Raw genomic sequence first — 11469 nt, forward strand, 5'->3', positions numbered from 1 at the left:
GTATCATCGTTCATAGGTAACCAAATGATGAGCTTCCTTGGTGTTTAAGCGTATAATCATGAATTAATAAATATAGCTATGAACTGCATTATAGAGATAGAGGGTCCAAAAAGGTACGAGTCAAAAAAAAAAAAAAAGGTACGAGTCAAAGGACTGCTTTTATGTAGAGCTAGAGGTTAACAAGATCTCTTTCTTTTAGTTGGGTGTGGGCTCCTTTAGTTGTTTGTTGGCTTCTTATCACTCTTAATTTTACTTAAAATTACATTATGCTTTGACCCAAGATTCTTCTAATCAAAGTACTTTAAATTTACAACTGTTATATAAAAAATAAAGTGAACAAGATGATAAAAAGAACGAGTAGGTGACAAAAAAACATGTCGAGTAAAAAAAAATCAAGTTGTGGCATCATCAACTGTTGAGTCTATCTTTGACTATACATAAACGAAGATTAATTTGAAGCCAAAAAACTATTAAATCATCTTTCTTTAAACTCATGTGGTGATATAGCAAGGACAATAAGAAAATCCATTAAACTAGATATATCCAAATCTAGTATAACATATTTTCGAAATTTTTAATTCTTGATATGAATTCCTTGTAACTGTGAATAAGACAACAAGTCACTGAATTCTAGGTCTTTTAATAGAAAATAAGAGTTACATGAACATGCTTTCATTCTAAATATACATACCATTGTACAAAAAAAGCTACGGATGGCATACTGTAATTAAACAAATACATATCATAATACAAGAAACACTCTAAGATGTGGCCAAACATATCAAAGAATTTCTAGGCTTGGGAATCTCAGCCGAAATTGTCACTTAATTTATTTTAAATATTTATCGGTAATTTTTTTGTTGCTCTTCTTTTGCGAAAGTTTACACTTGAGAGGTGAAGAAAACGAGAAAGTAATTATTAATTATTTTTATTTTTTTTAACGAGCCAGCACTTGTGTTCTTTTGTGTTCTATTTAAGCCCATCCTCTTCACATCACTCTTTCAAAGCCTCGTGTCTTATTTTTCTTTCACTAAACTCATCGTCACATCTCTTCCAAGTTCTTCAAGGTTAGTCTTTTTAAACTAAAATTATTTCGTAACTATTTTATTATTTTATAGATATTGATTTAAGAAATATATGGCCACAAACAATTGACAAATATTATGTGTTATACGTATAAGTTACTTAATCTTTATAACTAGATTCAACACATGAAAATATATGTATTACAATTATTTTCCTATAACTTTTAACGAAAGCATGAGTTCAACATAAGAATTTCTTTTCTTAGTGCCTATTGTGTTTTCTCAGCGATACTTTGTAACATAGATATATATTTGTTACATCAACTATTCAATTTATTGAAGTATCTAACAGAAATATTGTAAATAATATGCATGTTACAGGAAAATATTATAAACGCACGCAAACAAGAACTGAAAGAATGAACAGACCCGGAGATTGGAACTGCAGGTCATGCAGCCACCTCAACTTCCAGCGCCGAGACTCTTGCCAGCGATGCGGTGACTCTCGTTCCGGCCCCGTTGGAGTCGGTGGCTTAGACTTCGGCGGTTACGGAGGCAGAGCCATGTCTGCTTTCGGATTCACCACCGGCTCCGACGTTCGTCCAGGTGACTGGTACTGCACCGTCGGAAACTGCGGGACTCACAACTTTGCCAGTCGCTCCACTTGCTTCAAATGCGGCACTTTCAAGGACGAGATCGGCGCTGGAGGAGGAGGTGGTGGCATCGGTGGTCCGGCCATGTTTGACGCAGACGTTATGCGGTCTAGAGTCCCCGGTAACGGTGGCCGCTCCAGCTGGAAATCCGGCGACTGGATTTGCACTAGGTACCACTTATTAATACTATATATTATACTAATTGGTTGATATAATAATATAATTCGGTTCATGAAATATAATCTATAGTTTTTATATACGTACGTTAAAGTTTAATTTAAAATTGGAAACAGGCTTGGTTGCAATGAGCACAACTTTGCAAGCAGAATGGAATGCTTCAGATGCAATGCACCAAGAGACTTCAGCAACAGAACCTCTTTCTAAGTTATACGCAATGCTTTTGAAGTGGCCTTGTCTCCAATTTCTTGGGTAATTAATTCAACTTTGAACTATAAGTTTTATCGTTACATATATAGATAGTGTACTCTTTGTATGTGATTAAGTTCTATTGAAATGTTTTTGTGATATATGTAGGCACACCGTTTCAATCAATGGAAAGGAGAAGCAGGAGCAAGCAAGATTGAGTTAAAGATGATGATAATTTTGTTAGAGATGTTAAAATGAGAGCCAATATTGTAACTTTAGCTGTCGTGCTTTTGGGATGTATTATCCACTTTTTATTTTTATTTTTCTCTCTTTTTTTTCCTCTTTAATTCGTAATTTTTCTTTTGCAGTTTCTTTTAAGAGTTTTTATTATTCTAATCATTGTACGCTGCATGTCTTTCTTAAAAGAAGATTTTTTTTTTTTTTTTTTTTCGTCAAACTTAAAAGAAGATTCTCTTCTCAATTTCATCGCTTTATACATGAGTTGCTACCTTTTTTTTTTGTTTTTGTTTTATTGTAGTTCAGCCTTTTCAACGTATATTCTAATAGACTGTAATGTACTAACAATCACTTTTAGACTAGACATAATTCTATCAACCTAGTGACTAGTGACAGCAATAATAAGCAAAATTTATGTATCAATTAATTATCTGAAATAAGAAGAAAACTTATATCAATTATCTAATAAATAAATAAAAATTTATAATATACCCCAAATTGTCTAACTTCCAAGCTATATGAATTTTAAAGTGCTTAGGATAACATATGGAGGTTTTGGTATGCATCTCCAAATGCGGCAATAGCAAACTTTTAGTGCATAACTATATATTTTAATAGGACATAATTAGAAAGTATGCTCTAAAACAGGTGTAATAAATATTTCAAAAATAAAATTTAATTCCTGAATTTTTTTTATATTTTTAAATGACCTAAATTCTTTTTTTTTTTTGCACCAAAATGATTTATATAAAATGTAATTTGTAAGACTTCTTTTTTACCTAAAAGGCAAAAACAATATTATTATTATTATATACATAAACTACAAAACTTCACTACTTCGGGCTAAGGCAAATAAATGGGCTTTATATAAACGGGCCATAAAAACCCAAAAAAAAAAAAAAAAAAGTTTGATGTTTCGTGCTTCGCTGTACAAAGACCACTCTGGTTGTATCGAACAGAGCGAACCCAACCAACGACGAGCGTTAACCTCAATTTGATCATCTCCACACTCGTCAAATCTTTTGTGTCCTCCTCCTCGTTCGTATCGTTATCGTATCAGCTCAAAAATCTCATTCTCTTCCTTACATTTCTTCTTCTGCTTCTCGAATCCTCCTTTGTCTCCCTCCATGGCTTCCTGTAAGTTTTTTTTCTCTACCTGTATCTTGTTGTCTTCATTGTTCCAGTTTCCTGGGATTGTAAACAAAACTAAACTGGGTTTCCCTTCCTACATTCAAATTTGAATAATTTCGTTCTTTTAAATCCAGATTTTATCGAAAGGTTAGAACTTTGAGGATTCTGCTAATTTGTGTGATAATTAGAAAACTCAGAAAAGGGACTTAAATTTTGAACAATTAGGTTGATTGTGGTATGAATTAGAGATCTAAAGTTGAAGAATTTGTATTCAGTCTTCGTATCAATGTTGAGGAGATTCAAGTTACTTCCTTTGATATGGAACTGCGAAGCTAATCTAATTTGAATACACCATTGTCAAGAGTTTGGCATTGATTAGTTACTTAATCTCTCACTGTTGAGTATACGTAGAGCTAGGTTAACATGAGTTTTTGTCTTAGATTTTATATTTTGAATCACTTGAAAGCTTCTGGAGCTATTTTGGATTGAGTTCTTTATGTACAACTTAAATAGTGAGTGATCATATTTGAGGATTTTCTTTTTTTGATTCCGTCTTGTTTTCGCTGATTTGCTCAATTGAGCGTATATTTTCAGGTAGCCTAGGAGTTCCTAAAATTAAAATCTCAGCAGTAGACCTTAGTAGAGTAAGTTCTGGAAGCTTACTGATACCATTCGGTCAAAGATCATTGCTTGGACAAAGGCCGGTGAAGTACTTGAGTCTGAGGACAACTTTTGGATCTGTGAAAGCTGTACAAGTATCTACTGTCCCAGCTGCAGAAACATCAGGTACACTGCTTATATCTACATGTTTGATTATCTTCATGTCTTTCTTCTACGGTTGATATGCTCATTTTAGCGATTTTACTATCTATAGTTATGCACATCTGAGTGTTTTCACAGGTGGTGGGCTGATGAGTGCATGGAAAGTGTCTTTTATATTTCCTTTACTGATTTCTGATTTAATCTTCTTATGCACAGCTACTGTAGGAGTAGAAGATTCTGAAGAAACCAAGTCATCCCCATTGAACGCTCAGCTAGTTCCCAAGCGATCTGAGGTGGGTTTTCATTTGCCGTTAAATATTAGGATGTCGTTTGAAGAAATCTGGCTGAGGATTTCTGAATATCTTCCCTTATTGTCAAATAGAAGAGAAGAGAATGTGTTACCTTGAGGAGTTAAGTGGGAAATTCACTTGTTGCATGCACAATAAAACCATTCGAGTATGTTTTCTATCTGGATGTATTCGGTTTAATTTCGTTTTACAATCTTCTAGGTGGAAGCTCTTGTCACTGAAATATGCGACTCCTCATCAATTGCAGAGTTTGAACTGAAAGTAAGACCCCACTCAGTTGAGTTGTACAGTAGTTATGTTCTTGCTCTTCTGCACGGTCATAACTGTTAAGTTTTAAATAGGATTCTTATCTAATGTTACTGCGTCGTTTATTTGCACATTCTATAGCTGGGGGGTTTCCGCCTATATGTAGCAAGGGATCTAGCTGACAAAAGTAGTCCGCAGCCTCATCCAATTCCTGCTGTGGCTGCTGCAAGTGAAACTACCAAGAGTCCTGATTCGAATGGATCAACACCTTCTACTTCATTGGCTATCACAAGACCAGCATCTTCAGCTGCTGATCAGGGTTTGATGATTCTCCAATCTCCAAAAGTAAGAGTCCACACAACTTAAATGCAATATATCAGAGCTTTCATTTACTTTGATGGGATATATTCTCTTTCTAATTCTAACTGAGTAAGTTCAGAATGCTAAATTTTTCCGTTAAAAAATGAGAAAAGAGATGTGAGTTTCAATCAGAAAGTTGTCCCCAATCTAAATGGTGTGGTAATGTGCAGGTAGGGTTCTTTAGGAGATCCAAAACCATAAAGGGTAAACGCATGCCTTCGTCATGTAAAGAGGTACCAATCTTCTTGAACAGAAGAGAGTGTTTGATTTTATGGGGTAAGAAAACCACTGATTACTACTACTCTCTTGTTTGCTTTTGTTTAATCTGACAGAAAGACCAAGTGAAAGAAGGTCAAATTCTGTGCTACATTGAACAACTCGGTGGCCAATTCCCAATAGAGGTTAGATAATGCTCCATTTAAAATTTTATGATTTAGTAATAATGAATATCTCTTGCTTCAACCAAGTCAGTTAAAACTGTTCTTCTGTTTCTCTCGATCAATCTTCTAGTCTGATGTCAGCGGTGAGGTTGTCAAAATACTCCGCGAAGATGGAGGCAAGTCTTTCTTCTTCTTTAACCTTTCCTCGTTTTTTCTTAAAACTTCTTCGTGTAATGATTTTTTTTTTTCGTTTTCTCACATGGAACAGAGCCTGTAGGATACAATGATGCTCTCATCTCGATCCTTCCCTCTTTCCCTGGGATCAAGAAGCTTCAGTAAAAACCAACATTCGAGATGGTTTTGAGTTATGATGATACCGTGCCTTGTGTATGCTTTTTTAGACAAACAAATTTCATTCATATTTGTGTTCTGTTTTTCTTTTGCTTGTATGAAAGTTTTTCTTTAAGACTGTTTTATTCTGTGCGTTTCTTATATAAAAAACACATTATGTTACTCTTCTTATCATATACATAGATGATTATATTATATTCATCAAGTCCCAATATTTTAACGATCTCCCGGGTTAAAACGATAGGTGATGATGATTCTAATATTTATAAGAGCTTAGGTGAAAAAGAGCTTTGTACATGAGTCACTTTTGTCATTGAATTAGAAATGCTCGAAATGTTAGACATAAATGACACATGATGTACGAGACATGTTTTGATCATAAAAAATGAAAAAGCTCTGTTTAAAGAAAGCAAGTAACACTACAATACATCATCTTATTAAGATACCAGTTCAAAGAGAACATGACCAAGATAAATTAAGAGAAAGAAAAAAAAAAAAAAAAAGGAACATGATTGAGATAAATTAAGAAAAACACAAATTAGAAAAATTACACATAGTATTACAACATGTAGAGGGTTGGTTTAATTAGTCACCTCTTTTTCTTTTTTGGCCTCCAGCAGGTAGCTCGATTTGGACCAAACTTGGAACGTAATCAAGAATCATTTTGCCAATTTGGCATCCATTCTTCAAAATCATTTGAATCATTCAGACCAAGACGAAATTCACTGACTTTATTATCCTCCCCGAGAAATAATATCTTGTCGACGAGGATGGTGGACTTGGGGTCTTCTAGTAATCTGTTAGTACACATGGCGACTTTCTTATCCTCGTCAAGCAAAAAGACGACACCCTCCGTAATGTCAAGATCAGGGCTCAAATCCAATGTTAAGACCTTGCTCCAGGACACCTCTTTCACTTTGGTGGTCTCATCAATCTTACTCGTCACCCATATCTCAGCCTTGGATGCAACATCGGGCTGTAAAAACACGGAAAGCTTCTCTTCTCTAATAACGCAAAGACTCAAAACTTCATACCTTGGACGCTGATAGGGAAGAGGCAGAAATAGAGATGATTTCTCAGTAGAAAAATCAAATCTGATCAATGACAGGCCTCTAAGATGTTGCGGCTTTGATTTCTCAATACCAAAAAAGTAACAACTTCCCTTCAAAAACACGGCCTGGCGAAAGCTATCAGCGTACCAGCCCGGTGGAGTGAGATCACCATCAGGAATCCTCCTCCACGAGTCACAAGAGTTAAGCTCGTAGATTTCTATATCTAGGCCATAATAATCAAAGCACAATATTTTGTACCTTTTACTAGATGACTTGTTCTTCTTGTCTTGCTTGTAGTAGTATCCGAGAACAAAATTGCGGTAGCAAATAGCATGCTGGCTGTGGACTTCGATCCACCTGGTTTGACCAGTAAGCGGGTTCCAAACCACTATTCTAGAGCAGTGGTTATGGTTGGTGCATAACAATAAGCCGTCGCAGTGACAGACTGTGATTACACCGAACTGAGAATTGTTCAAATGCGGATCAGGAAGGCTAAGCTCTCTTTTTATCTCTACAGATGGAGGAACATCTCCATGAGGAAGATTGATGCTCACCGGACAAATCATGTACTCCTTTGTCGCGATGAGAAAGAGAAACTCTTTTGGGGCTTTATAGCAGTGCTCACTCGCGAATCTCCTATCATCTTTGAATAAACTGTTCCATCGTTTGCTAGTACATCGTAACCGTTTCAGGGATGTGGCCGGAACGCGACAGAGTATCTCCTCTACCGAATCGTCGTTCAAAAGATCCGGTATCTTCATTGAGCTCTCAATATATTTTAGGGTTTGCTTTTCAGCTTTCGTGTCTCTCAAGGAAGGCCTCAATTATATATATATATATATAGTCTTTAAAACGGAATTTAACAAATTCTGAATGTATTCTAGTTCACGTTATAATACCAAATTTGGAAACTTTACAAAAGATTTTATAAAATCATAACACTGTTGTATAGTCATATCTATACTAGTATTTTTGCAGCAACTTTTGACAAAAAAAAATCATTTTGGAAACAATTAGCATTCAATGCATTAACTTTAATATTAGTTACCAAAAATTTCAAAATTAATTATAGGTAAGAATTTTTTTAAAAAGTAAATATTTATATCTCATTCAAACATAAATATATGATTCCCTTTCACTTTTAATGAATTTATATTTAAATTATTTTAAATTATTCTATAATACATTTAGTTAATAGAAAATTTTTAAAACGGACATATTACTCAATATATGAATAAAAAAATACGGGTACAACACTCCACATCATCTAAACAAATTGAACAATGGTTCAGAGTCATACTTTAAAAGAAACCAAAATGATTCCGAATAGAAATGAGTAAAAATTTTGATTTATCAGCCATTCAAACTTTAAAAACTTTTATTTGGTTTATTCCGGTTTTTTATTTTTAAAATTTTTTTAAAAGTTTAAATATTTAAAAATTTTAAAAAGTTAGATATGATAAATATTATACCGTAGATACACAATAAATATTAAAAATTAAGATGATATAGTGTGAGTTAAAATATCTCGGGACGGGACGGGTTTTATCGATAGTTATATAAATTTAAAAATATCATTAATTCGGTGTTACACGGGTAACATCATTTCATTATTTTGTTAACATTGTCGGTATCAGATAACAGACATATCTAATTAAATTGATTAAATAAATATTATGTAAAAAATAAATTATATTGCGGTATTATATGGTTTAAACTATAAAATTAACAATTATTATATAATTATAACATATTTAACCAATAAATACAATTTATAATTTAAATATTTTAGTTATAAATAATTTTGTCCCACGGTCTACCGCGGGTTCTAATCTAGTACTCATATAGAAATTGAGGTATAAATAACATATAAAATAAAAATCTCAACGGGTAGACGATTGTTCTCCACGATCAACAGTAAATAGGAATTAGACAATATCGTAAATCGTTTTTTGTTCAGCCGACCAGGTCAACGTCCTCATCTCTGTCTGTCTCCGTCCGTCCGTGCATTTCTGTCAGCTTCGGAACCGTTTCATGTTTTAACCTATCAGAGGAGTCCTCTACATTATGCTCTCTGTTTTGGTCTAATAGGAGAACTTAGAACTTCCTCTAGGTTTTGTATGTTCTAATAGAGAACTTAGAACTTCCTCTAGGTCTCTATGTTCTAATATAAATTCATTTACAGATGGCTCTTCAAGCTTACAAAGGCTTGCCCCGTCTGGCCAAACTCGCCAAACTCCAAGTTGAACATCCATACCCTTGACAAGAAAATTCTAAGCCTCACAGGTGTGAGAATGTTCCAGTAGCGTTGTAACTCATTGAAGCAAAATGAACTTGAAACTGATTCTGATCATGACAAAATGAACATGAATGCTTTCTTCTTCTTTAATCTTTCCTCGTTTATCTTAAAACTTCTCCATTACAATGTAATGGATGTTTTCTTGTTTTCTCATATGGAACAGAGCCCGTAGGATACAGTATTATACACAGAGCCGTGCCTTAGTTATAAGTTTGGAAACATTGGCCTACGGCCTCTCGTTTCCTAGAAACATTAAAGTGCCAAGTTAAATAATATTATTGTAAGTTTAGACCATGTTATCTATATAAACTTGATTTTACATATATAATCAAATATAATTCTGATTTACTTTTAGCATAAAAACTATTCACACAAACTAAACTTCAGTTTTGGAATTAAAATAGAGATTAACTACTATGGACTTCTCATTTTATTCTTCACTAGATTTTAATCCGCAGTATACCGCGGGATTATGTTTTTAATAATGTTAAGAAAAATGTATATTGTATTTATTGTGTTTGTTTTAGTTAATTTTGATTAATATTTAGATTATGTAATTTTTGACTGTATTTTTGTGTTGAATTAATATTTAAATTCTATAATTTTAGTTGAAGTATGTTTAATTATTATTGATTGTATAATTTTAGTTGGATTTTTTAGAACAAATAATATGTGATATAAATACATAGATAATTCCTACAAAAAAAATATAAATATTATATAATAAATTATTTTTAAAACCTATGGATTGACCCGTATCACACCACATGACAATTATTTGTATAATTTTTTTTTTCATAAATCTATACAATTACATATTGATTTCATTGAATGCTCATCATGTCAAATCCATGAACCTATGAAATACAAAATAATTTGGTGTTAAAAACAATACATATGTATAACAATGCTACCTAAATTAAAATACCAATGCAATAGAGAGGAGAAAAAAGAAGAGGAAAATACTATAACCAACCATACAAACCAAAGATATTGTCAATATAGCAACTTAGGAGAAGATCAACCCTTCTTATTTTCTTCCTTAGTCTTCACTTTTTTAATCTTCTTCTCATTCTTAGTACGTTATTGTTCTTGTACATAATTGCTTTACTTCATTTGCTTGTGGACGAATTATTAGATGTCGCAACAATATCCACTTCTTTACTCTTGAATGAGGGCGAAGATTTTGCATGTGTTTATGAGTTTTCAATAATATTAGCAAGTATTAGTAAAACCTAGGAAAAAAACATATACTTAAGAAAGTTGATTTGGTATATGAAGATGAATAGAGTTGGAATGCATCCGTATTTATAGAGGGTTAAAAACTGGTTAGAGATTTTATTGAGTGAATCGGAGAAATCTTGCTGAGAAAGTATAGAATCGTTTAAAATACTACAATTAAGGAATAAAATATAAGATCTTGAATGAAAATAAGTAAGATGCCATGGATAAGAGTTTAATTGTAGTAATTAGCTGAAATTTAAAAGTATTCAATCGATTTTATGAATAACCATTGTAGGAAATATAGATTATGTTGCATATACTCGTCATAATTGTTTTCACTATTTTAGGAAATTATACCAATAATCGGTTGTTTAGGTGTGGCAATGCTGAGTAATGAAGAGTTTCTATACTATTCAAATTCAATCGAGTAATTATTGTTAGCATGATATCTGTATATGGTTTTCTTTGTTTGTATATAAATTGTATCAAGAAGATTTCATAGCAAAATCCGGAATATTTTGGAGGGAATATCATCAATTTTTATTTTCCATTTTAATTATTGTTTGTTTGTGCAACTTTTTTAAGGATCAATTTTGTAAATAAAATTGTAAATAAACAAAACTAAAAGAGTAAAACTCAAAGTGTACTTAAAAAATGTAAATGTAGATTTATAGTTGAAGAAATGTTTGCTGAGCAAGGAGTCAAACGATCCTTAGCAAGAAACACGAGATTTTTCTGTATGCCTATTTGAGTTGTCTGAATATTGTTCTACAATATTCAGTTTCTATAGGAGATATATACAGATATAAATGTATTTCTTGTCAACGAAGTTAAATATTTGCTAAAAGTTGATTTTCTTAATTTGGCTTCTCGTGTTAATGAACGTTATCTATGTCATAATAATCATTTAGGTTGTAATCTTCTGTTTCTCAAAGTCGGCCGATTTACGTTAAACTATCATAAAGATCAAATAAAATAAGTTTTGAGCATTTAATCTCGATCTCTTAAATGATGGTGTCATGCTGTGTATGGCAATAAGCGTAAATAAATGTTAACTTCTAATATAGTTCCATTA

General features: G+C 32.8%; 2 protein-coding genes and 1 pseudogene across 2 annotated transcripts; 2 read left to right on the forward strand and 1 right to left on the reverse strand.

Moving 5' to 3' along the window:
• The first annotated feature begins 972 nt into the window (after positions 1–972).
• Positions 973–2525, forward strand: LOC104765399 (RNA-binding protein csdA). Its single transcript, XM_010489097.3, has 4 exons — positions 973–1067; positions 1407–1848; positions 1972–2107; positions 2213–2525. The coding sequence occupies exons 2-3, from the start codon at positions 1445–1447 to the stop codon at positions 2060–2062; spliced, it is 495 nt and encodes a 164-aa protein (XP_010487399.2). The 5' UTR covers positions 973–1067; positions 1407–1444; the 3' UTR covers positions 2063–2107; positions 2213–2525.
• Positions 2526–3169: 644 nt separating this feature from the next.
• LOC104765401 (uncharacterized) lies at positions 3170–5981 on the forward strand. The gene is made up of 9 exons (XM_087501859.1): positions 3170–3418; positions 4007–4198; positions 4391–4467; positions 4684–4743; positions 4870–5073; positions 5259–5321; positions 5421–5489; positions 5599–5644; positions 5737–5981. Exons 1-9 carry the CDS (start codon positions 3409–3411, stop codon positions 5805–5807), a joined length of 792 nt encoding a protein of 263 aa, XP_087357985.1. The 5' UTR covers positions 3170–3408; the 3' UTR covers positions 5808–5981.
• A 423-nt stretch (positions 5982–6404) lies between these two features.
• On the reverse strand, positions 6405–7632 carry LOC104767534 (F-box protein ETP1 pseudogene; annotated as a pseudogene).
• Between the last annotated feature and the right edge of the window lie 3837 nt (positions 7633–11469).

Source organism: Camelina sativa, chromosome 19 (assembly GCF_030686135.1).
Source record: "Camelina sativa cultivar CO46 ecotype springtype chromosome 19, ASM3068613v1".
In the NCBI taxonomy this organism is placed as follows: Eukaryota; Viridiplantae; Streptophyta; class Magnoliopsida; order Brassicales; family Brassicaceae; genus Camelina; species Camelina sativa.

Coding starts and splice junctions, on each gene's coding strand:
- LOC104765399 (XM_010489097.3), top strand. CDS start 1,445: ATGAACAGACCCGGAGATTGGAACTGCAGGTCATGCAGCCACCTCAAC. Junction 1,849..1,971: donor GGCGACTGGATTTGCACTAG/GTACCACTTATT, acceptor AATTGGAAACAG/GCTTGGTTGCAATGAGCACA.
- LOC104765401 (XM_087501859.1), top strand. Junction 5,490..5,598: donor GTGGCCAATTCCCAATAGAG/GTTAGATAATGC, acceptor TCAATCTTCTAG/TCTGATGTCAGCGGTGAGGT. Junction 5,645..5,736: donor AATACTCCGCGAAGATGGAG/GCAAGTCTTTCT, acceptor CACATGGAACAG/AGCCTGTAGGATACAATGAT.